The sequence below is a fragment of the Gorilla gorilla genome, chromosome 2 (genome assembly GCF_029281585.2).
Source record: "Gorilla gorilla gorilla isolate KB3781 chromosome 2, NHGRI_mGorGor1-v2.1_pri, whole genome shotgun sequence".
Classification (NCBI taxonomy): Eukaryota; Metazoa; Chordata; class Mammalia; order Primates; family Hominidae; genus Gorilla; species Gorilla gorilla.
The window spans coordinates 19,695,025-19,722,056 of record NC_086017.1 but is presented as its reverse complement, the minus strand read 5'-3'; the positions used below and the strand labels follow the sequence as shown (position 1 = coordinate 19,722,056).

The 27,032-nt window shown below is 47.4% G+C and overlaps 1 protein-coding gene across 2 annotated transcripts; it reads left to right on the top strand.

Annotated features, from left to right (window-relative positions):
• Positions 1-19: 19 nt before the first annotated feature.
• On the top strand, positions 20-24,109 carry CIDEC (cell death inducing DFFA like effector c). Of its 2 annotated transcripts, none has more exons than XM_063703612.1 (7): positions 20-977; positions 11,970-12,047; positions 13,260-13,413; positions 20,025-20,054; positions 20,177-20,335; positions 20,430-20,617; positions 23,522-24,027. In XM_063703612.1, exons 2-7 carry the CDS (start codon positions 11,995-11,997, stop codon positions 23,682-23,684), a joined length of 747 nt encoding a protein of 248 aa, XP_063559682.1. In that variant the 5' UTR covers positions 20-977; positions 11,970-11,994; the 3' UTR covers positions 23,685-24,027. The 2 variants fall into 2 exon arrangements, with proteins under 2 accessions (XP_063559682.1, XP_018879042.3); XM_019023497.3 differs by lacking the exons at positions 20-977; positions 20,025-20,054 and adding exons at positions 10,220-10,249; positions 11,427-11,539 and having other exon boundaries at positions 23,522-24,109.
• The last annotated feature ends 2,923 nt before the right edge of the window (positions 24,110-27,032 follow it).

Genomic DNA, 27,032 nt, shown 5'->3' with positions numbered 1-27,032 from the left:
CCCGCCCAGCCCCGCCTCCTGTGGAGCGCGCAGGGAATTAATCCCCAGCGTCTTTCGCTGGCGCCCAGAAGCCGCTTGAACACTTTTACTTTCTTAAGCTGTAATATCAGTTAGGATACCTCTGTCCACACTTTACAGAGGGGGAAACTGATACATTCTATGACTTTCCCTGGAGCACACATCATTCACACAGCCTCACACCTTTAATCCCAGCACTTTGGAAGGCCGGGGTGGGTGGATCACTTGATGTCAGGAGTTCAAGACCAGCCTGGGCAACATGGTGAAATACCGTCTCTACTAAAAATACAAAAATTAGCCAGGTGTGGTGGGTTCCTGTAACCCCAGCTACTTGGGTGGCTGAGGCAAGAGAATCGCTTGAACCAGGGAGGCAGAGGTTGCAGTAAGTCGAGATTGTGCCACTGCACTCCAGCCTGGGGGACAGGGTGCAGAGTGAGACTTTGTCTCAAAATAAGTTTCTCACATTTAATTATTGCAAAGAGAAACAGGGAACCTCTCAGTGAGGAAATCTGGCTTGTCTCCCTTAACCATATAGTCAGTTAATTTGATCAATAATGAGATAAACTGATATCTTGTGCCTCTTTTAATAGACTGAGGACACAGCATCACTTCTATGATGTTTCTGCCAAAAATACCTAACTGAATCTAATCATGAAGAAATGACATAAGTCCAGACGGAGGGACAGTCTAGAAGAGAGCTGGACTGTACTCTTCAAAAATGTCAAGGCCATGAAAGAAAAATTATTTCCAAATAAACTTTATCTGTAGAGACAAAGTAGAATGACCATTGCCAGAAGCTCGAGGGGTGGACAGAGAATGGGGAGCTAGTGTTTAATGGGTACAGAGCTTCAGTTCGGGAAGATGAAAAAAGTTCTGGAGATGGATGATGGTACTGATTGCACAACTATATGTGTGTGCTTAATGCCACGGAAACTGTACACTTAAAAATGATTAACATAGTAAGTTTTATGTTATGTGCATTTTACCACAACAAAATACTAAGCAAAACTTTAAAGAAAGAAGTTATATTATCCGAATAAAGAAAAAAAGAAAGAAAAAAGCATGTATAGTGAGCATCCTCTATGCACCAGGATGCTCTGCTGTGTGACCTGGGGACGCAGAAATAAACATGGTCCATTTCCCCTGAGGGATCACAGCCCAGTTGGGGGAAGAACTTGTACCCATGAAGCTAAGAAATACAAGAAAACACAGGAGGCTGAGGGAGGAAAAATGAGGCCTCTCTCCCTGACCTGGAGGGTTAGGAAAGTCTCTCTGGAGTGGCAGCAATTGAGCTGAGGTCTGAAGCCTGAGTGGGAATTGGCTAAAGAGGTGGGGAGCGGAAGAGCTTTTCAGGCAGAGGGAACAGCATGTGTGAAGGCCCCAAATCCAGAGAGCACTTGGCTCTTCAAAGAACTGAGAAACTTAAGAGTGACTGGAGCATTTGGAGGGTTCAGTAAAGAGTTAAGTCTTTATCCCGGGGGTTTGGGGAACCACTAAAAGGTTTAACCAGGAAAATGACACAGTTTTGCATTTTTAAAAGATAGGTCTAGGTGGGGGCACAGTGCCTCAAGCCTGTAATCTCAGCACTTTGGGAGGCCAAGGCAGGAGATCAGCCTGGGCAACATAGTGAGACTCCCGTCTCTACAAAAATAAAAAATAAAATAATATTAACTGGCATGGTGGTGCGTGCCTGTAGTCCAGGCTACTCGGGAGGATGAGGTGGGAGAATCATTTGAGACCAGGAGTTCAAGGTTACAGTGAGCCATGATTATGCCACTGCATTCCATTCTGGGCAACAGAGTAAGACACTGTCTGTAAATAAATAAAGATAGATCTAGTTGCTGTGTAGAGAATGGCTTGCAGGGGCCAAGGGTGAAGCAGAGGAATCACTTGAAGGCTACTGCAGTAATTCAGGCAATCCTAGGGGTGGCTTGGGCTAGGAGGTGGCAATGGACAGAGAGGAACAGATTTGAGTTCCTTGGGATTTAACATCTGTAGGTGGGTAACAAGAGCACATATGACCAGCAAGGGGCTCACACTAGAAAGGGAGTCTGTGTGGCTGGGATCTGAGAAAGGCAAGCAAGAAATCAGCAACATTGGCCGGGCACGGCTCACACCTGTAATCCCAGCACTTTGGGAGGCCGAGGCAGTGGATCACTTGAGGTCAGGAGTTCAAGACTAGCCTGGTCAACATGGTGAAACCCTGTCTCTACCAAAAGAAATACAAAAATTATCAGGGTGTGGTAGCGCATGCCTGTAGTCCCAGCTACTTGGGAAGCCGAGGCAGGAGAATCCCTTGAACCCGGGAGGCGAAGGTTGCAGTGACCTGAGATCACACCACTGCACTCCAGCCTGAGCAACAGAGTGAGACCCTGTCTCAAATTTTAAAAAAATAAGAAAAAAGGCTGGGTGCAGTGGCTCACGCCTGTAATCCCAACACTTTGGGAGGCTGAGGCGGGCAGATCACGAGGTCAGGAGATCGAGACCAGCCTGGCTAACACGGTGAAACCCCATCTCTACTAAAAATACAAAAAATTAGCCAGGCGTGGTGGCATGTGCCTGTAGTCCCAGCTACTCGGGAGGCTGAGGCAGGAGAATCGCTTGAACCCGGGGGGCGGAGGTTGCAGCGAGCAGAGATCATACATTTGCACTCCAGCCTGGGCGACAGAGTGAGAGAAAAGAAATCAGCAACATTTATTGAGTACCTACTCTATGCCAGGCATATTCACACACGTGAACTCATTCTCTTTTTCCAATACCCTTGGAGATAATTACTTTTGTTATCATTAACTTACACAAGGGAAAATTAAGGCTCAGAAAGGGGAAATGACTTGCCCAGGATCACGCAGCAATAGCACTATAAGAACTCAGACCAAAGCGACCCTAGGGCTGCAGGATTTTTACACCAGATCTGTTACTGTCCTGTTTAAGGGATGACGGTTCGGGACCCACTGAGGGATAACTAAGAGGGTTCGGGACCTCTGGGGAAATGGGCCAGGAATATTTGTCACCTCCCCCCAGGCTCTCTAGAATGTCTTTCTTTGCCCTGTGGAAATCCTGCTGACCCTTTGGGACCCATCTTACTGCACCAAGGATCACCTGCTTCCACATTAGTTCTCATCGTTTTTGCTGTCTGTGAAGCCTGGTCTAGAACCATCTGTGATAGACTCATCCAAGATGCTTGTTAAAAACACAGATTTCTGGGCCCCACCCTTATCCAAATGAATCATTCCCCAAAGTTGGGCCTAAGAATATCTTTTTAATTTAAAATGTTGACTAGATAATGCATTTACATGGTTCAAAAGCCAAACAATAAGCTGGCTGCGGCGGCATGTACCTGTAGTCCCAGCTACTCATGAGGCTGAGGTGGGAAGATTGCTTGAGTTCAGGAGTTTGAGGCCAGCCTGGGCAACATGATGAGACCCTGAGCATGGTGGCTCATGCCTATAATCCCAGCACTTTGGGAGGCTGAGGCGGGAGGATTGCTTGAGTCCAGGAACTCGAGATCAGCCTCGGCGACATAGCAAGAACCTATCTCTAAAAATAAAATTAGCCAGGCAGGATGGCATATGTCTGTAGTCTCAGCTACTCAGGAGGCTGAGATGGGAGGATCACTTGAGCCCAGCAGGTTGAGGCTGCAGTGAGCCATGATCACACCATTGCACTCCGGTCTGGGCAACGGAGCAAGACCCTGTCTCAAAAAGAAAATGCAAATGGTCGTACAGAAAGGATGCTAATGCAAAGGCATAGCTGTTTAGAGCAGAGGTTCATAGCTGTTTTTGTCCCATGAATTTCCTTGGCAGCCTGGGGAAGCTACAGACTCTCAGAATGATATTTTTATTTTTTATTTAATTAATTTTTTTTGAGACAGGGTCTTGCTCTGTTGCCCAGGCTGGAGTGCAGTGGTACCATCATGGCTCACTGAGCCTTGACCTCCTGGGCTCAAGTGAACTTCCTGCCTCAGCCATGCAAGTAGCTTGGATTACAGGCATGCACCACTATGCCTGGCTTATTTTACATTTTTTGTAGAGATGGGGGTCTTGCTATGTTGCCCAGGCTGGTCTCAAATTCTTGGCCTCAAGCAAACCTCCTGCCTTAGCCTCCCAAAGTGCTAGGATTACAGGCATGAGCCACCACACCCTGCCTTATTTTATTTATATTTTTAGAGACAGAGTCTTGCTCAGACTGAAGTGCAGTGGTACAATCATAACTCACTACAACCTCGAACTCCTAGGCTCAAGGGGCCCTCCCACCTCAGCCTCCTGAGTAGCTGGGATGTGTGCCACCACACCCAGCTAATTTTTGTATTTTTTGTAGAGACAAGGTCTTACTGTGTTGCCCAGGCTGGTCTTGAACTCCTGGCCTCAAGAAATACTCCTGCCTCAGCCTCACAGACTGCTGGGATTACAGGTGTGAGCCACTGTGCCCTGACCCTGCCTTGTTTTGACTGAAAAATATATCTTGACTGTTTTCTCCAGATCATGAAGAAACATAAAGAACATCCTTACTCTTTTTTTTTTTTTGAGATGGAGTTTCACTGTTGTTGCCCAGGCTGGAGTGCGTGGTACATTCTCGGCTCACTGCAACCTGTGCCTCCTGGGTTCAAGCGATTCTCCTGCCTCTCAGCCTCCTGAGTAGCTGGGGTTACAGGAGCGTGCCACCACGCCTGGCTAATTTTTGTATTTTTTGAGTAGAGACAGGGTTTCACCATGTTGGCCAGGCTGGTCTCCAACTCCTGACCTCAGGCAATCCACCCGCCTTGGCCTCCCAAAGTGCTGGGATTACAGGCATGAGCCACCACCCCCGGCTCAGTCTTTTTTTTTTTTTTTTTTTTTGAGACAGTCTTGCTCTGTCGCCCAGGCTGGGGTGCAGTGGCACAATCTTGGATCACTGCAAGCTCCGCCTCCCGGGTTCACGCCATTCTCCTGCCTCAGCCTCCTGAGTAGCTGGGACTACAGGTGCCCACTACCACGCCCGGCTAATTTTTTTGTATTTTTTTAGTAGAGATGGGGTTTCACCGTGTTAACCAGGATGGTCTTGATCTCCTGACCTCGTGATCTGCCTGCCTCGGCCTCCCAAAGTGCTGGGATCACAGGCATGAGCCACCGCGCCCGGGCCTTAATTTATATGTAGATAGAGTAGGGAGGAAAGAATGAGAGAGAAAGAGAGAGACTAGCTTCTTGTCTGTGATATTAGTTCGAATATACAGTATTTTCCCTATTTATTTGATGTCTTTTTACTTTTTGTTCATGGTGTTATAAATTTAACATGCAGAATATATTTTTTAATTTAGTGGCTTCTCAATTTTGAGTCGTAGCCACAGTCCTTTTCCAATCCAAGGTGTCCCAGATGATTTTCATGTACTACAGAGTTTGAGAACCATGCTCAGACATTGCCTTTCTCACTGGAATGTGAATTCCCCAAAGGCAGGGACAAGAACTAAGTCATCCATGTCCCCAGCAGCTCATAGTGTCTGGCATAGTGTAAAAATTTCAACGCCTGTAATCCCAGCACTTTGGGAGCTCGAGGCGGGAGGATCGCTTGAGCCCAGGAGTTCGAGACCAGCCTGGGCAACATGGCAAAACTCCATCTCTATTAAAAGAAAAAAAATTTAAAAAGAAAGAAATGCTGGTTGAATAGATAAATTCCAATGGAGCCAAAACCGTCTCCCTCTCCTAATCGCTGTGAAGAATCCCCGGGTTTACCCTTCATCCCTGGACAGTGCTCTCTGGCTTTAGCTCGTGGTTATCTTAGTCTTTCTGTGTCTGGTTTTCTGTCATGGCCAGACCTCTCCTGAGTCATCTATTGGCCTATCTATCTCTGGACACCAAGTACACAGTAGAGTAATAAATATTTGAGCCATGACTGTTGAAGGGAGGGGCCCCGACTCTTTCTCCAGAACCTCTTCCCTAAAGGGTTTTGCTTGTACCTTTCTCCTGGCTCTTGGTCTGTCCTTAAGTTTAAGTTATTTGTGTTCCTGTCTCCTCACTCTCTCTTCATGCTCCCTTCTCAAATCCTTTGCAATGATGTTTCCTTTGTCTTGATCATCCCCCAGGATTTAGTCAGGATTTACCTCAAAGCTCACCTCCTTGGAGGCGTTTCTTGAACGCACAGGCCAATCTAACTCTCCAGCTGTTGTTATTATATCACCTCATTTTGTTTTCTTCCCAGAACATCATTATCTGAAATTATTTTGTTTATTTGCATATTTATTCATGGTCTGAGTTCCCACCTTCCTCAGGAATGTCAGCTCCTTGAAGTGTGGGACAAGGCTGTCTTGTTTCCTGTTGTATTCTTAGCCCCAGAAGGACTGGCATATAGTAAGTGCTTAATAAATATTTCCTGAATGAATGAATGATGGTTGCCTGAGAGCCCCTCCAGGGAAGGATTTAGATCTAAATAATAATAATTTCCATTTATTGAGCTCTAAGGATGCACTAGACTCTGTAGCAAGTACATTTCACGATTATCTCTTTTAATCTGCATGGAAACCAGATGCAGTAGAGCTATTTTTATCCCCAGTTGTTGGATCAAACTGAAGCTTAGAGAATTTAGCTCACACAGGTAGCGCTCTTAGACCACTGGTTCTCAAAGTGGGCTCCCTGAGCAGCCATGGCTTCTGAATCACCTGGGAACCTTTAGTAACGCAAATTCCTAGGCACCACCCCAGACTTACTAAGTGAGAAATTCTGGGGTGGGGCCTAGCAATCTGAATTTTAACAAACCCGCTAGCTGATTCTGATGTACCAAAGTGTGAAAAACCCTGTGTTAAAAGAAAGATGAGGTTAAATGTTTTTTAAAAAACACAGCTTTATTGAGATAGAATTCACATCACCCACTCAAGTGTACAAGTCAATGATTTTTAGTGTATTTACAGGGTTGTGCAACCATCACTGAAATAGTTTGTAATTAATAGGCAAAAAAAAAAAAAAAAGAGGAAACCTGGCCGGGCGTGGTAGTTCATGCCTGTAATCCCAGCACTTTGGGAGGCAGAGGCAGGCAGATCACTTGAGGTCAGGAGTTTGAGACCAGCCTGGCCAACGTGGTGAAACCCCCGTCTCTACTAAAAAATACAAAAAATAGCCAGGTGTGGTGGCAGGCGCCTGTAATCCCAGCTACTTGGGAGGCTGAGGCAGGAGAATCACTTGAACCCGGGAGGCAGAGGTCACTAAAAATACAAAAATTAGCTAGGTGTGGTGGCACATGCCTGTGGGAGGTGGAGGTTGCTGTAAGCTGAGATCGCGCCATTGCACTCCAGCCTGGGTGGTGACATAGCGAGACTCTGTCTCAAAAAAAAAAAAAAAAGAAGAAGGCCGGGCGCGGTGGCTCACGCCTGTAATCCCAGCACTTTGGGAGGCTGAGGCAGGCGGATCACAAGGTCAGGAGATCAAGACCATCCTGGCTAACACGGTGAAACCCCATCTCTACTAAAAATACAAAAAAATTAGCCAGGCGTGGTGGCAGGCACCTGTAGTCCCAGCTACTGGGGAGGCTGAGGCAGGAGAATGGCGTGAACCCGGGAGGCGGAGCTTGCAGTGAGGTGAGATCGTGCCACTGCACACCAGCCTGAGTGACAGAGCAAGGCTCTGTCTCAAAAAAAAAAAAAAAGAAAAAGAAAAAGAAAAGGCTGGGCGCGGTGGCTCATGCCTGTAATCCTAGAACTTTGGGATGCCCAGTTGGGCGGATCATGAGGTCAGGAGATCGAGACCATCCTGGCTAACACAGTGAAACCCCGTCTCTACTAAAAATACAAAAAATTAGCCGGGTGTGGTGGCGGGTGCCTGTAGTCCCAGCTGCTCTGGAGGCTGAGGCAGGAGAATGGCATGAACCCGGGAGGCGGAGCTTGCAGTGAGCGGAGATCGCGCCACTGCACTCCAGCCTGGGCAACAGAGCGAGACTCCGTTTCAAAAAGAAAAGAAAAAAAAAAAAAGCAAACCCTGAAAGAAACCCTGTACTAATTAGCAGCCACTCCCCATTCCCCTCCCATCCCCTACTCCCAGCCCGAAGCAACCACTAACCCATTTTGTCTTTTTTTTTTTTTTTTTTTTTTGAGGCGGAGTCTCGCTCTGTCGCCCAGGCTGGAGTGCAGTGGCGCGATCTCGGCTCACTGCAAGCTCCGCCTCCCGGGTTCACGCCATTCTCCTGCCTCAGCCTCCAGAGCAGCTGGGACTACATGCGCCCGCCACCACGCCCGGCTAATTTTTTGTATTTTTAGTAGAGACGGGGTTTCACCGTGTTAGCCAGGATGGTCTCGATCTCCTGACCTCGTGATCCGCCCGCCTCAGCCTCCCAAAGTGCTGAGATTACAGGCGTGAGCCACCGCGCCCGGCCCTACTTTGTCTTTATATAGATTTGCCTATTCTAGACATTTCATATAAGTGGAATCATACAATATGTATATGATTCCTGTGACTGGCTTTGTCTACTTTCTGTACTGTTTGCAGGGTTCCTCCATGTGGTAGTATGGATCCTTTTTGATAAATAATATGCCATGTATGGATACGCACATTTAAAAAATCGATTTATAAATTGAACATTCATGTGTTTCTACCTTTTGGCTATTACGAATAATCCTATGGATATTCACATACAAGTTTTTGTGTAGACATATTTTTCATTTTTTTGGATATGTATGTGTATATATATATGTGTGTGTGTGTATATATATACACATATATATGTAATTTTGTTTGGTTTTGGTTTTGTTTCTTTTCTTTTGTAAAGACAGGGTCTCCCTATGTTACTCAGGCTAAATTTTAATTCCTGGGCTCAAGTGATCCTCCTGCATCAGCCTCCTTCTGAGCAGCTGGGACAACAGGTGTGCTCTATATGACACACACACACCACACACACACACACACACACACACAGAAGTGGAACTGCTGGGTGATAGATCTTACACTCTTAACCACTCCACATTTCAGCTTGTCTTACTCTCTGCTATGATTTAATATGTACATTATCAAATTGAGAAAAAGACAAAAAAATTAAAAATAATAAAATAAAAATAAAAAATTATCAGTAATACTAATAATCACTTCGATCCATTGAGTGTTTATGTTTGCAAAGCCTTTATTTTTTTTTATTTTTTTTTTTTGAGACGGAGTCTCACTCTGTCACCCAGGCTGGAGTGCAGTGGCGTGATCTCGGCTCACTGCAACCTCTGCCTCCCGGGTTCAAGTGATTCTCCTGCCTCAGCCTCCTGAGTAGCTGGGATTTCAGGCACCCACCACCACGCACGGCTAATTTTTGTATATTTAGTAGAGATGGGGGTTTCGCCATATTGACCAAGCTGGTCTCGAACTCTTGACCTTGTGATCTGCCCACCTCGGCCTCCCAAAGTTCTGGGATTAGAGGTGTGAGCCACCGTGCCCGGCCTTTTTTTTTTTTTTTTTTTTGAGACAGGGTCTCACTCTGTCACCCAGAATGGAGTGCAGTGGTGTGATCTAAGCTCACCACAACCTCTGCCTCCCAGGCTCAAGCGATTCTTCTGCCTCAGCCTCCCAGATAGTTGGGATTACAGGCACACACCACCACGCCTGGCTCATTTTTCTATTTTTAGTAGAGACGGGGCTTCACCATGTTGGCCATGCTGGTCTCAAACTCCTGACCTCAAGTGATCCACCTGCCTCGGCCTCCCAAAGTGCTGGGATTACAGGCGTGAGCCATGGCACCCAGGCTACTTTTTTCTTTTCTTTTTTTTTTTTTTTTTCAGAGACAGGGTCTTACTCTATTGCCCAGGCTGTCGTCCAACCCCTGTCCTCAAGCAATCCTCCCGCCTCAGCCTCCCAAAACACTGGGATTATAGGCATGAGCCACTGTGCCCCTTTACTTTTATTGTCACTAATCCTCACCACTACCCTATAAAACAAGAATCATTATCCTCATTACACAGAGAAGAGAAACTGGGGCTCACAGAAGTCAAGTGATCTGCCTAAGCTCAAGCAAGCTGATATGGGGTGGAGTTGGGACCACAACCCACATCTGCCTGCTTTCTGTGCCCTCTGTGCTTGATCTCATGTCATGGGCCATCCATTTTGCCAAAGCTTTCGAAACGTGCCTTCTCCCCTCCTTTTAGGCCTTTTCTGGAAGTCAGGCTGGCTTGCAGCTCTCACCCCAAGCTCTTTTCCCCAGCTGGGGCTGAAGGCTGGGGAGGAGCTTCATGGGGGCTGGAAATAAATGGAGGGCTGGGCGGGACAGGGCAGTATTTCCAGGAGGCTGTGAGGGGGAGGTAAGGAGTTTGTTATTGTTTTGGGTTTGGGGATTTTTTTTTTTCTTTGCTCCTGGAGAGCAGGTTAGGTAGCTCTTGGTAGAGTTTTGCTAGGGATACGAAGTGGGTGAGGCTGAGGCAAGCAGAATCCTCCTGCCTCAGCCTCCCACGTAGCTAGGACTAGAGCTTCTGCAGTGCTAAGTGGGAAAGGGGCTTTCTGCCTCTGTGGGGCCTGGTCTGGAAAGTCCCCCAAATTGTTAAAAGCAGAGAGTGATTGTCCCCAACTGGCAAGGGGACTTTTGTTTTATGTCCACCCCTTGTGCCCCTTGCTCTGCGAAGCCCTACCTGTGCTGGGAGCTTCGAATAGGAAGAGGACCTCAGGGCCAGGCATCCAGGGACTGAGGGGCTACAGCAGAAACAGACCCAGAGGCACCCTTGGCTAGGAAGAGCAGGATGAAGGTGTAATAATTTCGCGAGTGGTCTAAGAAGACTTTCCTTTTAAAGAGTGGAAAGCAATGAAACTGAGGCTTCAAGGCTGCAAAAATTTCGTCCTGGATCAGAGAAGGGCACTACAGGTGGAGGGAACTATCTGTGCAAAGGGTTGGGCCCTTCAAGAGTTGGAGCACAGAGGTTTAGGAGAAAAAGTGGTGACAGATGAGCCCAGGGCTATCTGCTTAGACCTGTGATCTAATATGGGTGCCAAGAGCCACATGGCAATGTGGCTATTTAAATTTAAATTAGTTAAAATTCAATAAAGTAAAAAATACAGCTCCTGTGCCGGGTGCAGTGGCTCACGCCTGTAATCCCCGCACTTTGGGAGGCCAAGGCAGGGAGATCACCTGAGGTCAGGAGTTCAAGACCAGCCTAGCCAACATGGTGAAACCCAGTCTCTACTAAAAAATCCAAACAAAACAAAACTAAACTAAAAATTAGCTGGGCGTGGTGGCAGATGCCTGTAATCCCAGCTACGGGGGAGGCTGAGGCAGGATAATTGCTTGAACCCAGGAGGCGGAGGTTGTAGTGAGCAAGATCGCCCCATTGCACTCCAGCCTGGGTGACAAGAGCGAAACTCAAAAAAAAAAAAAAAAAAATTCAGCTCCTGAATCACACTAGTTGTGTTTCAAATACCCAATAGCCACATGGGGCTAGTAGCAATGGTATTGGAGAGTATGTACAAGGCATGCCTCTATCATCACAGAATGTTCTTTTGGCCACTGTGAAGCCTCAGGAAGGGGTTCGGATTGCTCAAGGACCCATGGGAGAGAGGAGGCTTTGACTGGGCTGCCTGCCTGTGAGGTCTCTGGACTAGAGGTGAGGGAACGGTCCCCAGAAGTGTGAGGTGGTGTGACTCACCTCCTGCCAGCGTAAAGTGGACTCTGTCCCCATGGACAGGAACAAATCGGGCAAGGCTTCTTCAGCCATGACTTGGGTTATCTGCTCAGTGTGACCAGAGCCAGGGGATGAGAAACATGGAGTGAGTGGGACTGGGGCAGGAGCAGCAGCTGCTGAGTGAGGCTGAGCCTGAGCACCCGGTGGGGAGAGGGGTGGGGTCTCCAGCTTGGTCTTGGTTGGCATGCATGGGGCCGGACAGGAGAAGGGCTGGGGGAGGTATGTGTGAGTTGGGATAGAAGAATAGGGAGGAAGGTTGCTGAACAGGGGTTGGGTTGCACCTTGCCTAACAATGAGAGAGATGGGAACCCTCTCATCTCACCCTGATGAATTGTTTCTGCCTCTTTCCCAGGTCCAGCGCAGTCCAGCTGACAAGGATGGAATACGCCATGAAGTCCCTTAGCCTTCTCTACCCCAAGTCCCTCTCCAGGTGAGGAAAGTCATGGGCAGAATGGAAAGGGAGCCACCTATGGGCTGTAAGCCAGAACTTCTCAAACTTTAATGGGTATACAGGTCACAGGGGACCTTGTTCAAGTGCAGATTCTGATTCAGGAGGTCTGGAGTGGGACCCGAGATTTTGCACTACCAAGAAGTCCCTGGGTGATATTAATGCTGCTGCTTACACCAGCACCACACCATGCATAAAAAGGAGTAGACACTATGCTTGGTGCTTTTACTCCTGATCTCATGTAAGCCTCACAACAACTTTGGGAAGTGGGGGTTATTATACCAAATTAATAGGTGAGAGAACTGAGGCACATAGTGGGTGCTGTCAATCACCCAGCAAATCCATGAGGGAGCCAAGATTCTAAATTGGGACTGCCTGACTGTAAAATCCAGGTCCTTTCCTTTCCTTTGGTTCTAAATTGAGTGCTTCAGTTAAAAAAATACCTTACCTTGACTTCAGGCTTCCCCCACTTCATCCAACTTTACAGGTGAGGAGAGTGAAGCCAAGACAGGTGGTAAATGGGGAATGTGGGGTGGGTCTTTTATTACTTTGCTACTTACTCCTCATGGTCTGAGAACCAGCATATCAACATCACTTGGGAACTTGTGAAACATTTGGAATCTCAGGCCTCACCCAGGTCTACTCAGTCAGACTCTGCATTTGAACAGAAGCCCTGGTGACTTATGTGTCCTTCGAAGTTTGAGATGCACTGCTCTAGCAGGCTTTTTTTTATTTTTATTTATTTATTTTTTTTAAGTCAAGGTCTCCCTCTGTTGCCCAGGCTGGAGTGCAGTGGCATCATCACAGCTCACTGCAACCTCTGCTGCCTCCCAGGGTTCAAGCAATTCTTGTGTCCCAGCCTATGGAGCTGGGATTACAGGCATGTGCCACCACACTGGCTAATCTTTGTATTTTTAGTAGAGATGGTGTTTCACCATGTTAGCCAGGGTTGTCTTGAACTCCTGACTTCAAGTAATCTGCCCACCTCAGCCTTCCAAAGTGTGGGATTACAGACATGAGCCACCGTGCCTGGCCTCTAGCAGGCTTTTGAGTAAGACTAGAGCAGGATTAGCAGGTGATGGGGGGTTGACTGATCATGAGCCCAGTCAGGAGGGGTGGGGAGGTGGCTCCCCTGTGTGGTGGGCAAGGGTTGGGCAAAGTGGGCGGCTCACCCTCATGCTTCAACTGCCCCAGGCATGTGTCAGTGCGTACCTCTGTGGTGACCCAGCAGCTGCTGTCGGAGCCCAGCCCCAAGGCCCCCAGGGCCCGGCCCTGCCGCGTAAGCACTGTGGATCGAAGCGTGAGGAAGGGCATCATGGCTTACAGTCTTGAGGACCTCCTCCTCAAGGTGAGAGCACCCTGCGCGTTGCACAGCCCAGCTGTGAGCTGGGATTCAGCAGAGATGGAGGTCAGGGCTTAGAAGGTGGCACAGTTTCCTTTCTGATACCTACCAGCGCCTACAGATGGTAATGCCCACCTGGAGAGCTGTCCAACTAATTAGCAATGACTGCTGTCTGTTTGGTAACAGGAGCGGGGCAGTACGTTACCATCCTACACTATCAGTAGGTCCGTGGTATTTTCAGGGCACATTTTTCTTGCTGGAAAATCTCATGTTTCCCACTTCCCCACTTCCATTAGTTGTTTTTTTTTTTTTTTTTTTTTTTTTTTGAGACGAAGTCTCACTCTTGTCATCCAGGCTGGAGTGCAATGGCGTGATCTTGGCTCACTGCAACCTCTGCCTCCCAGAATCAAGCGATTCTCCTGCCTCAGCCTCCTGAGTAGCTGGGACTACAGGCACACACCACCACACCCAGCTAATGTTTTGTACTTTAGTAGAGACAGGGTTTCACTGTGTTGCCCAGGCTGGTCTCGAACTCCTGAGCTCAGGCAATCCACCCACCTTGGCCTCCCAAAGTGTTGGGATTACAGGTGTGAGCTACCACGCCCAGCCCAAATGGAGTCTTGCTGTGTCACCCAAGTTGTAGTGCAGCGGCATGATCTCAGCTCACTGAAGCCTCTGCCTCCCAGGTTCAAGTGATTCTCATGCCTCAGCCTCCCAAGAAGCTGGGACTACAGGCATGCACCACCACGCCCAGTTAATTTTTGTATTTTTAGTAAAGACGGGGTTTCGTCATGTTGGCCAGGCTGGTCTCAAACTCCTGACCTCAGGTAATCCACCCGCCTCTGCCTCCCAAAGTGCTGGGATTACAGGCGTCAGCCACCATGCTTGTCCTCACTGATCATCTCTATAGGGGTGGGACCCTCTCATCTGCAATCCCAGGTACCTGGTACAGGTCAAATGTTTGGATTAGGCTTCCAGTTACTAGGCTCTATTTAACATACAGAAATCAATCATAGCTAACCTCTTTATTCTAAGTTTCCTCCCCTATTTCTGTGTATTAGTTCTGTTCTTCCGGAGAGCCAATTTCCCCTCCTTTGTAAGGCTTCTGGCTGTGCAGACTACATTTCTTGTGCTTTCGATCAAAAGGACCTGTTCATACTCTAATCTGGACTTGGTGCTGTTTTTTTGCCCTGAGGTCTGGGCACCCCCTGCATCAAAGTGTCCTTGTTATATGTGGCTTCCCCTGGAGGAAGCAATTGCAAACTAACAAAAGTTACACAGTACAAATACAATACAAAACTTTGCCTGAATCATTTGAGAGTAAGTTGCCAACTTGCTGTCTATTTCTCTTGGATACTTCAATGTGCATTTTCTACAAACAAGGATATTCTCCTTTCTACAAACAAGGATAGCCATCATACAACTATTACAATCAGGAAACAGTATCACATTACTGTAATTGAATCCTGAAACTCAAGCATTGCCAGCTGTCCCAATAATATCCTTTATAGTGAAAGGATCCAGGTCAGGATCAAGTGTTTATTTAATTGTATATCTCTTTAGTTTCCTTCAGTATGGAACAGTTTTTCAGTGTTTCCTTGACTTTCATGGCCTTGACCATTTTGAAGATTATGAGCCAACTATTTTTGTTTACTGTCCCTTGGTTTGGAACTATGCATTTCTTTTTTCTTTTTTTTTTTTTTTTTTTGAGACGGAGTCTCGCTCTGTCGCCCAGGCTGGAGTGCAGTGGTGCTATCTTGGCTCACTGCAAGCTCTGCCTCCCGGGTTCCCACCATTCTCCTGCCTCAGCCTCCTGAGTAGCTGGGACTACAGGCGCCCGCCACCGCGCCCAGCTAATTTTTTTTGTATTTTTGGTAGAGACGGGGTTTCACCGTGTTAGCCAGGATGGCCTCGATTTCCTGACCTCGTGATCTGCCTGCCTCGGCCTCCCAAAGTGCTGGGATTACAGGTGTGAGCCACCACACCTGGCCCTATCCATTTCTTTAATTCAGGTTTATATCTTTGGCAGGAATACGATAAAAATAAGTTGCAGGCCAGGCATAGTGGCTCACGCTTGTAATCCTAACACTTTGGGAGGCCGAGGTAGGAGGATTCCTTGAGCCCAGGAGTTCAAGACCAGCCTGGGCAACATGGTGAGACCCCGTCTATACAAAAATAATACAGGAATTAGCTGGACACGGTGGTGTGCACCTGTAGTCCCAGTTACTCAGGAGGCTGAGGCAGGATGATCCCTTGAGCCTAGGAATTTGAGGCTCCAGTGAACTGTGAATGCACCACTGCACTGCAGCCTGTGTGACAGAGCGAGACCCTGTTTAAAAAAAATTTTTAAAAGATTGTCACTGCAAAATTATATGCAATTTTTGTCACCTTACTGTTTTGATTATTTGAATAAAGTGGTAGGTACAGTCAAGCTTCTCTATGTAGCATTTTTCCCTCTGTTATTTATTTTCTAGGTCAGTACTTTGTACTAAGTAAGCATTGAATTCTGCATCTGTCTCTGTATTCACTTATTATTATTATTATTATTATTATTATTATTATTATTTTAGAGAAAGGGTCTCACTCCATTGCCCAGGCTAGAATGCAGTGGTGTGATGATGGCTCACTGCAGCCTCAAACTCCTAGGTTCAAGTGATCCTGCCACCTCAGCCTCCCGACTTGCTAGGACTATAGGTACACGACCTCACACCTAATTTTTAATTTTTTTTTAAATAGAGAGGGGGTCTAGCTATGTTTCCCAGCCTGGTCTCAAACTCCTGGCCTCAAGTGATCCTCCCACCTCGGCCTCCCAAAGTGCTGGGATTACAGGCATGAGCCACTGCATCTGGCCTATTTATTTATTTATTTATTTATTTATTTATTTATTTCAAAAGGGACACAGGTATTTCTATTTTAGTAGCATACATGAATGGCAACAGATTATTTATTGATGCTCAAGTTGTCCCAGACTTCAATGTCTTTTTATCATGTCCCCATCATTCTTTGCATGCTTTCTTTCTGGTGCAACAAGGTGTTACAGGCTCATCTTGTATTTTCCCTGCCCTAATTCTTGGCCATTTTTTTTCTAAGGTCTGTTTCATTTTAGTGGAGAATGGTATTCAGAAACCGAGACCAGGGAGCTAGATATGTTCATTGCTATTGGTGTGTTGCTGATCCCAGGCCCTTACTGAAAGATTTTTAAGTAGCAAAATATGTTCCTTAGTGAATCCAAGCAAGAAAAGTGATGTGATAATGCCATCATTCCAAGATAACTAATGATGTGGTTGTAAATGTCCTGAGGAGCCTATTCTTATTATGGACCATGTATTCTGCTAGGTGATTTGCAGCATTTCTTCTGATGAGAGCCTTAAGGTAGTTACCACTATTTCCATTCTCCAGAGGCAGAGGCCAAGTGCATTCACTGGGATCGAAACCCAGGCAGTTAACCTAAGTGTCATGACACTTTTATTTTTTGAGACGGTGAGACGGAGTCTCACTCTGTCGCCCAGGCTGGAGTGCAGTGGCGTGATCTCAGCTCACTGCAAGCTCCGCCTCCCGGGTTCACGCCATTCTCCTGCCTCAGCCTCCGGAGTAGCTGAGACTACAGGTACCTGCCACCACGCCCAGCTAATTTTTGTATGTTTAGTAGAGACGGGGTTTCACCGTGTTAGCCAGGATGGTGTCGATCTCCTGACCTCGTGATCCACTGCCTTGGCCTCGGCCTCCCAAAGTGCTGGGATTACAGGCGTGAGCCACTGCACCCAGCTGTCATGATATTTTTGCATTTAATCACTATAACAACTTATAAACTGTACTTGCCTCAACTTTTTTTGATGATGAAACTAGTTTAGAGAAGTAAGTAAAAATGGACCAAAGACCTAAATGTAAGAACTAAAACTATAAAACCCTTAGAAGAAAACATAGTATGTAAGTCTTCATGGCCTTGACTTCCTAGATATGGCACCAAAGCAGAGCGACCAAAGGGAAAAACAAACAAACAAAAAAACAAAAACAAAACAAACAAAACCAAAACAAACAAAACCAAAACAAAACAAAACAAGCAAAAACAAAACAAAACCAAAAAAACTGGACTTCATCAGCAATAAAACCTTTTTTTTTAGACAGAGTCTTCCTCTGTCACCGAGGCTGGAGTGCAGTGGTGCAATCTAGGCTCACTGCAACCTCTGCCTTGCGGGTTCAAGCAATTCTCATGCCTCAGCCTTCAGAGCAGCTGGGACTACAGGCGTGCACCACCACGCCCAGCTAATTTTTTGTAATTTTAGTAGAGACGGGGTTTCACCGTGTTGGCTAGGCTGGTCTCGAACTCTTGACCTCAGGTGATCCACCTGACTTTGCCTCCTAAAGTGCTAGGATTACAGGCATGAGCCACTGCGCCCAGCCTAAAACTTTTGTATATCAAGGGACACTAGCAAGAAAGTAAAAAACACAGCCCACAAAATGGGAGAAAATACTTGCAAATCATATAGGTGATAAGGGTCTAATATCAAGAATATATAGTGTTTACAGCTGAGCAAGAAAAAGACAACCCAATTAAAAATGCGCAAAGGATTTGAGTAGATATTTCTCCAAAGAAGATAACACAGTGGCCAATAAACCCATGAAAAGATGCTTGGCCAAGCGCATTGGCTCATGCCTCTAATTTTAGCACTTGGGGAGGTGGAGGCAGGCGGATCGCTTGAGCCCAGGAGTTCAAGACCAGCCTGGGTAACATGGCAAAACCCCACTTCTACAAAAAAATACAAAAATTAGCTGGGAACGGTGGCACATGCCTGTAGTCCCAGCTACTTGGGAGACTGAGGTGGGAGGATCACTTGAGCCTAGGAGGGTGACGCTACAGTGAGTCATGATGGCACCACTGCACTCCAGCCTGGGTGAGAGAGCAAGACCCTGTTTCAAAAAAAAAAAAAAAGGCTCAGCATCATTACTCATTAGGGGAATGCAAATTAAAATCACTTCATCCACCAAAAAGTGGATATATGGCTGGGTGTTGTGCCTCACGTCTGTAATCCAAGCACTTTAGGAGGCCGAGGCGGGAGGACTGCCTGAGCATCCACGAGTTCGAGAACAGCCTTGGCAACATGGTGAGATCCTGTCTCTATTAAAAAAACAAAAAACAAAACAAAATAAAAAACAAAACAAACAAACAAAAAAAGATTTTTGGGCCTGGTGCAGTGGCTCATGCCTATAATCCCAGCACTTTGGGAGGCCGAGGCGGGCGGATCAACTGAGGTCGGGAGTTCGAGACCAGCCTGACCAACATGGAGAAATCTTGTATCTACTAAAAGTATAAAATTAGCTGGGTGTGGTGGCACATGCCTGTAATCCCAGCCACTCCGGAAGGCTGAGGCAGGAGAATCGCTTGAACCCAGGAGGTGGGGGTTGCGGTGAGTCGAGATCATGCCACTGCACTCCAGCCTGGGAAACAAGAGCAAAACTCAGTCTCAAAAAAAAAAAAAAAAGGATTTTTGGCTAAAATATAGACAATGAAAGCATTAGTGAGGATGTAAGGAGACTGGAGTTCTCATACGTTGCTAGTGGGGATGTAAAATGATACAGCCACTGTGGAAAACAGTTTGGCACCTCCTCAAAGTTAAACATAGGCCCATTGTGGTGGCTCATGCTTGTAATCCCAGCATTTTGGGAGGCTGAGCAGGGAGGATTACTTGAGCCCAGGAGTTTGAGACCAGCCTGGGAAACAAAGCAGTACCCTGTCTCCACCAAAAAAAAAAAAATTAGCTGGGCAACATGGCACAAACCTGTAATCTCAGCTACTTGGGAGGCTAAACTAGAAGGATCACTTGAGCCCAGGAGGTTGAGGCTGCAGTGAGCTGTGATTATACCACTGCATTCCAACCTGGTTAAAGAGTAAGGCCTTCTCCCCAGAAAAAAAAAAAAAAAAAATTAAACATAGCGTTAATGTATGACTCAGCAATTCTACTCCTAGGTATATGCCCAGGAAAATTGAAAACATATGTTCATATAAAAACTTGTACACAAAAACTCATAGCAGCATTATTCGTAATAGTCAAGAATAAACAATCCAAGCGTTCATCCATTGATAAATAGATTTTAAAATCTGTTATATCTATATAGTAGAATATTATTTAGCCAAAAAAAAAAAGAATGAATTATGTCCGGGCGTGATAGCACATGCCTGTAATCCCAGCACTTTGGGAGGCCAAGGTAGAAGGATCCCTTGAGGCAAGGAGTTTGAGACCAGTCTGAGCAACATAGCCAGACACCATCTTTAAAAAAACATAAAAATTAGGCAGGTGTAATGGCATGCAACTGTAGTCCCAGATACTCGGGAGGCTGAGGCAGGAGGATTGCTTGTGCCCAAGAGTTGGAGGCTGCAATGAGCTACAATTATGTCATGTGCTCTCTACTTACGCTTATGATATGCTTATGATTACTGCATTCCAGCCTAGTAGTCACTGCACTATTAGGTAGTGGTGATTGTTGCACAACTTTGCGAATATACTAAAAAACCCTGAATTGTACACTTTTAGAGGGTAACTTTTAGAGTATGTAAACTGTATCACAATTAAAAATTATATGTGACTTACATTATATTTTGTTGGACAATATTATTCTAGACTATGAACCCTGAAGCCAGGAGCCAAGAGGTACCATGATAAAGTCTCTGGGTAGTGATTCCACAGCAGAGGGCCTGGGCTCCAGTTCCACCTCATAGACCCCAGCCCACTTGTTCTGGGATGACAGAAGCATCACTGACCTTATTCCCCAGGTCCGGGACACTCTGATGCTGGCAGACAAGCCGTTCTTCCTGGTGCTGGAGGAAGATGGCACAACTGTAGAGACAGAAGAGTACTTTCAAGCCCTGGCAGGGGATACAGTGTTCATGGTCCTCCAGAAGGGGCAGAAATGGCAGCCCCCATCAGAACAGGTGAGGTCCCACCTGTTGCACCTGATGGGGGAGAAAATCGGGACTCTGGGAGATGTCTTCAAGGGGTGCTAACCATTTGCTTGTTTCAATGCAGGGGATGAGGCACCCACTGTCCCTCTCCCATAAGCCTGCCAAGAAGATTGATGTGGCCCGTGTAACGTTTGACCTGTACAAGCTGAACCCACAGGACTTCATTGGCTGCCTGAACGTGAAGGCGACTTTTTATGATACGTACTCCCTTTCCTACGATCTGCACTGCTGTGGGGCCAAACGCATCATGAAGTGAGCAAATTGGGATTTCCTGGGGACAGGGTGGGTACGGGCAATGGGAGAGCCCCTGTCTGTTCACATGGACTCAGCCTTCTCAGCGCCTGGGTCTGGCTTTGGTGCTGACAAAGCATAGCCTGTATCAAACAACACGGAGCCTGATGGGCTCTCGAAGTGCTGTGGAGGACACTGGCGTGTGCCCAGGGGTGCACGTGTTCCTCCTGGTGGAACCTGGATGCATTTTATTTTTATGACTACTTTCCACTCTAGCAACTACATTTTTTCATTGAAATAGGAAGTTTTCCTAAGTAGTCTTCTAGTCAATTTTATAAAAATGAACATGTGTTGGCCAGGCACGGTGGCTCACGCCTGTAATCCCAGCACTTTGAGAGGCCAAGGTGGGTGGATCGCTTGAGGTCAGGAGTTTGAGACCAGCCTGGCCAACATGGCAAAACCCAATCTCTACAAAAATATGAAAACTAGCTGGACATCGTGGTGCATGCCTGTAATCCCAACTACTCAGGAGGCTGAAGCAGGAGAATCGCTTGAAGCTAGGAGGCAGAGGTTGCAGTGAGCCAAGATTCTGCCACTGCACTCCAGCCTGGGCAAAAGAGCAAGACTGTCTCAGAAAAAAAAAAAAAAAAAAAAAAAAGCACGTGTCAAAGACTTAACTGAATTCATTAATTAATGAGAGAACTAGCAAGAAGTTACAGTCAGCTCAAAGGAGATTTCAAAATCCCACACATATACAGATCCAGCAAGAATGATGAGATAGGCTGAGTGCAGCAGCTCTCACCTGGGATCCCAGCACTCTGGGAGGTCAAGGCAGGAGGATCTGTTGAGCCCATGAGTTTGAGACCAGCCTCGGCAACATAGTGAGACCCTGTCTTTATCACACGCCCGTGTGTGCGCACACACACACACACAAAATGCTGGCAGTGGTAGTATGTGCCTATAATCCCAGCTAGGTGGGAGGATTGCTTGAGCCCAGGAGTTTGAGGCTGCAGTGAGATATGACCATACCATTGTGTACTCCAGCGTGGGCAACAGCATGAGACCTTGTCTCTAAAAAGAAGAAAAAGAGAGATAAATGTATACATACAAAATTGGGCTTTTTCCCCCATGGGAATGGGAGGGATGAAATAATCTTCCCTCCATAGGACAGAATTAATTTGCAAGTCTTATGGACCAGAGTCATTTGTACTATATAATGAACTTTTCTTAAAACTTATTTTTGAAAGTCTAACCAAATGTCTCAAGAAGCATGAGAATATGTGAGGTTAGAACCTGCTCCCGCTTCCCCATTTCCCCTACTTTCCAAACATCCAACCCCATGTTAATTGCTTTATGTTATTTCAGCCTTATGACTCTGGGTGGCAGGTGCAATCCCATTTTACCCATGAGGAAGCTGAAGCTCAAAGCTAGAGCAGTTTGCTGAAGTTCATCCAGTAATAAGACTGGATTAGGACTTAGGCCTGCCTGATTCAGGTTCTGTTCTCAGTACATGCTCATGCCAGGCATGGGTGTCTTCATGTCCAGCACTCTGAACATGAGCTAGACTGCAGGTGACTTGGACAGGCCTCAGAGTCTAGAACAGAGTGTCTCAAGGTGCAGAACCATGTTATGGAAATTAATCTGGTTGGTCCAAAGTAGTAGTAGAAAAATAAAAAGCCTTATGAAATGAGCTGGGGTTTTGCATGAGAAAGTAGGGAGGTTCCGGGCATCTCAGTTAAGATGGAATTGCAGGTCCTCGCCCTAATCCTGATCCCATCTGCACCATCTGTTCCTATTTGCACATTGCTCTAGAATTGATGAAATGCTTTTAGTGCTACCACCTCAGTGGTATTCAAATGTTATTAATGAATAAAACAAACATAATGAAACCAATCCCTTCCAGGCCAGCATGGGAATAAGGGGGTGCAGGGAGGGGGTACACTCTTGTTTTTTATTTATTATGTATTTATTTATTTTTGAGACAGAGACTCACTGTGTCACCCAGGCTGGAGTGCAGTGGCACAATCTCAGCTCACTACAACCTCTGTCTCCCGGGTTCAAGTGATTTTCGTGCCTCAGCCTCCCTAGTAGCTGAGATTACAGGTGCCTGCCACCACGCCTGGCTAATTTTTTGTATTTTTTTTTTTTTTTTTTTTTGAGACGGAGTCTCGCTCTGTCGCCCAGGCTGGAGTGCAGTGGCGCGATCTCGGCTCACTGCAGGCTCCGCCCCCCGGGGTTTACGCCATTCTCCTGCCTCAGCCTCCCGAATAGCTGGGACTACAGGCGCCCGCCACCTCGCCCGGCTAATTTTTTGTATTTTTAGTAGAGACGGGGTTTCACCGTGTTAGCCAAGATGGTCTCGATCTCCTGACCTCGTGATCCGCCCGCCTCGGCCTCCCAAAGTGCTGGGATTACAGGCGTGAGCCATCGCGCCCGGCCAATTTTTTGTATTTTTTGGTAGAGACAGAGGTTCACCATGTTGGCCAGGCTGGTCTCAAACTCCTGACCTCAAATGATCCACCCACCTCGGCCACCTAAAGTTATAGGATTACAGGCATGAGCCACCAAGCCCAGCCTTGTGTTTTTTGTTTGATTGTTTTTTGAGACTGAATCTTGCTCTGTCACCCAGGCTGGAGTGCAGTGGTGCCACCTCGGCTCACTGTGACCTCCGCCTCCTGGGTTCAAGCGATTCTCCTGCCTCAGGCTCTGGAGTAACTGGGATTACAGTCACCCACGACTATGCCTGCCTAGTTTTTGTATTTTCAGTAGAGACAGAGATTCGCCATGTTGGCCATGCTGGTCTCAAACTCCTGACCTCAGGTTACCCGCCCTCCATGGCCTCCCAAAGTGCTAGGATTACAGGCGTGAACACCATGCCCGACCTACTTCGTGGTTTTGACTTGCATGCCCTCTCATTCCACCCAGGGAAGCTTTCCGCTGGGCCCTCTTCAGCATGCAGGCCACGGGCCACGTACTGCTTGGCACCTCCTGTTACCTGCAGCAGCTCCTCAATGCTACGGAGGAAGGGCAGCCCCCCAAGGGCAAGGCCTCATCCCTCATCCCGACCTGTCTGAAGATACTGCAGTGAAAGCCCAAGTCCTTGGAAGCTTTCCCCAGTGAAGGACTAGACTGGGGGCCCCACGCTCAACTGGTAGTGCCCACAAGCCTGGCAGCTGTAGAGCCGCGAACCTCCCCACACCTCCCTCACCGCGCAGGACCCTGAGCGAGGAGGAGGGGCTGGAAACCTGGGGTGGGTTGGCCAAAGGAGAACCTCAAGCTCCTGGCCTGATCCAGCTCCTTCCTGCCCAAGGCAGCTGAGCCCATCCAGACTGGTCCTGAAGTGTGCCCCTCCATTGGCATGAAGTCTGCCCCTTAGCAATCCGGCTTCGCAGGCTGTACTTTCATGGTGCTCTCTACCTTCTGGCCCCCATCCCGGAACATTCCTGAGTGAATTCGCAAGCGCACTAGCATGTGATATTAGGGAGTTTGCAATAAATTATTGAGGCTGATGTATCTTCTTTGCCTGTGTTCTTTGGGGTGGGGTTCTATCTGGAAGGTTGGAGGGGGCTAAAGGAAGAGACGAATCTATTGTCAAAGTATTCTCTTTAATGTAGGATTACAGGTAATGGCACTTTTTCTACCAAAGAAGAAAAAAAAACAGCTGGGCACAGTGACACGTGCCTGCAGTCCCAGATACTCAGCAAGCTGGGGTGGAAGCATCCCTTGAGACCAGGAGTTCAAGGCCAGCCTGGAGCACAATAGCAAGACCCCAGTCTCCTTAAAAAACAAAATTGCATTTGATTTTGAAACTAAAGTCAGCTGAATTTGAGGCTTGAGCTGACCATGTAATTGATACCATAAGTAACAATTTCCTAATTAAATTCACCTATCAGAGGAGCTTCAATTGAGCAGGTGGGATTAAGTCACTCTTCTAATTTCTCAGTGTCCCATTTTATAATAACCGTTTAAGTGGTTAGGTGAAAAAGTACCACTCAAGCTGTAAGGCATTTCTCCGTCAATGCCCATCCTAACTTGCCAGACAGCTTATCTTTCATGTTCAGGACTTTCAACCTCAGGATTTCAAAGTGGGCTCATAGGTAGCCCCGAAGAGTAGGAGCTTCTCATCAGTGTGAGCTGGCATTTTCCAATATTGGACAACTCAAGCATGAAAGGCTGAACTTAGGCTGGGCATGGTGGCTCATGCCGTAATACCAGCACTTTGGGAGGCCGAGCCAGGCAGATTACCTGAGGTCAGGAGTTCAAGAGCAGCCTGACCAACATGGTGAAACCCGGTTTCTATTAAAAACAAAAAAATTAGCTGGCCAGCATGGCAGGCGCCTGTAATCCCAGCTATTTGGGAGGCCGAGACAGTAGAATCGCTTGAACCTGGGAGGCGGAGGTTGTGGTAAGCCAAGATCGTGCCACTGCACTATAGCCTGGGTGACAGAGCGAGACTCCATCTCAAAAAAAAAAAAAAAAAAAGGCTGAACTTGTAGAACTTGTAGGTGACTGTTTTATTTAGTCTGTGACTGAAAGATTTAAAAACTTGGCCAGGTGCAGTGGCTCATGCCTGATATCCCGGCACTTTGGGAGGCTGAGGCAGGAGTATCGCTTGAGGCCAGGAGTTCAAGAGCAGCCTGGGCAACATAGCCAGACCCTGTCTCTACACTAGATAATAAAAAAAAATTAGCAGAGCATGGTGGCTGTAGTCCCAGCTACTCAGGAGCCTGAGGCAGGAGGTTCGCTCAAGCCCAGTAGGTCGCGGCTGCAGTGAGCTATGATTGTACCACTGCACTCCAGCCTGGGCAACAGAGTGAGAGCCTGTCTCTGGAAAAAAAAAAAAAGAGGATTCAAAAACTCTATCACAGCCAGCCGCAGTGGCTCACGCCTGTAATCTCAGCACTTTGGGAGGCCAAGGCGGGTGGATCACAAGGTCAGGCATTTGAGACCAGCCTGGCCAACATGGCCAAATCCCGTCTCTACTAAAAGTACAAAATATTGCCCGGGCATGGTGGTGGGCACCTGTAATCTCAGCTACTCGGGAGGCTGAGGCAGGAGAATTGCTTGAACCTGGGAGGCGCAGGTTGCAGTGAGCCGAGATTGTGCCATTGCACTCTAGCCTGGAGGACAGAGTGAGACTCCGTCTCAAAAAAGAAACAAACAAACAAACAAACAAAAAACGAAAAACAAAACAAAACCTATCTTTTCACTACTCTTACTATAAAGCCTATTTGGATTTAGTAAATACTAAGGCAAAGGTCTGTATTACCAAAGCTGGTCTGGAAGCTATTTCTGGCAGCAGACCCAAACCCTGCAGCCTATGGGCAAAGCTGCTGAAGCTCGCTGAAGAGGGCCTGCTATTCCGGGCTCTCCTGCTCTTTTGCAGTTATGGCTGGAGGCTGGCCCGGTGCCAGGCTGGCTCCATGGGGTGGGCCGTCTGGCAGGGAGGCCTGATGTTTGTATTAGCACAGAAGCTATCCCAGTCCACCCTTGCCGAAGCTGTGGCGGGGCCTACCTGCTGCTTCCGTAAAGTGCTCAGTAACAGAGTTGGAGTGGGGGTGGGAGGCTCGGTATTTGTCCCAAGCTTCCCTCCTCCTGAGATCCGGAGTTTCACAAGTGAATCTTGAGCAACTGCCCACAGTCTCTTGGCATTGAGCCCAGGGAAAACAAGGTTCTTCCTTTTCTTCCAGGAGCTCAGAGTCTAATGGAGTCAAAGCAGCTGTGGTCAGTGAACAGAAAAGGCAGCCTCTGATGAGGCTGGGGGGCTGGGGAGGGAAGATTCCAAACAGCAAAGGAGTTTGAGCCTCTGTAGGGCCTGGCGGTCCTAGTGGGGGAACGGCCTTTCCTGGGGATCCCCCCGCACAGCCAGGAGCAGCTGTCGTCAAGGTGGACTGTGTCCCAGCCCCTCCAGCTCAGCCTTTTCATTTGTTCAAGCTGGTGCTCGGGAGTGCACAGGACGCCTTTCAGAAGAATTCTAAATCCCGGGGGCCTGTGATGGCACAGTCACATGTCTGAGCCCAAAACAAGAGAACCACTTGTGGTTTTGCCACTCTTCTTACCAGCGATGCCCATATTTGTGCATATAATTTTTTTTTTTTTTTTGAGACGGAGTCTCACTCTGTCGCCTGGGCTGGAGTGCAGTAGCGTGATCTCGGCTCACTGCAAGCTCCGCCTCCCAGGTTCACGCCATTCTCCTGCTTCAGCCTCCCAAGTAGCTGGAACTACAGGCACCCGCCACCACGCGCAGCTAATTTTTTGTATTTTTAGTAGAGACGGGGTTTCACCGTGTTAGCCAGGATGGTGTCGATCTCCTGACCTCGTGATCCGCCGGCCTCGGCCTCCCAAAGTGCTGGGATTACAGGCGTGAGCCACCGTGCCCGACCCATATACGTATTTTTTGTGGGGTGGGGGAAATACTGATTCTGAGATGTGTGCT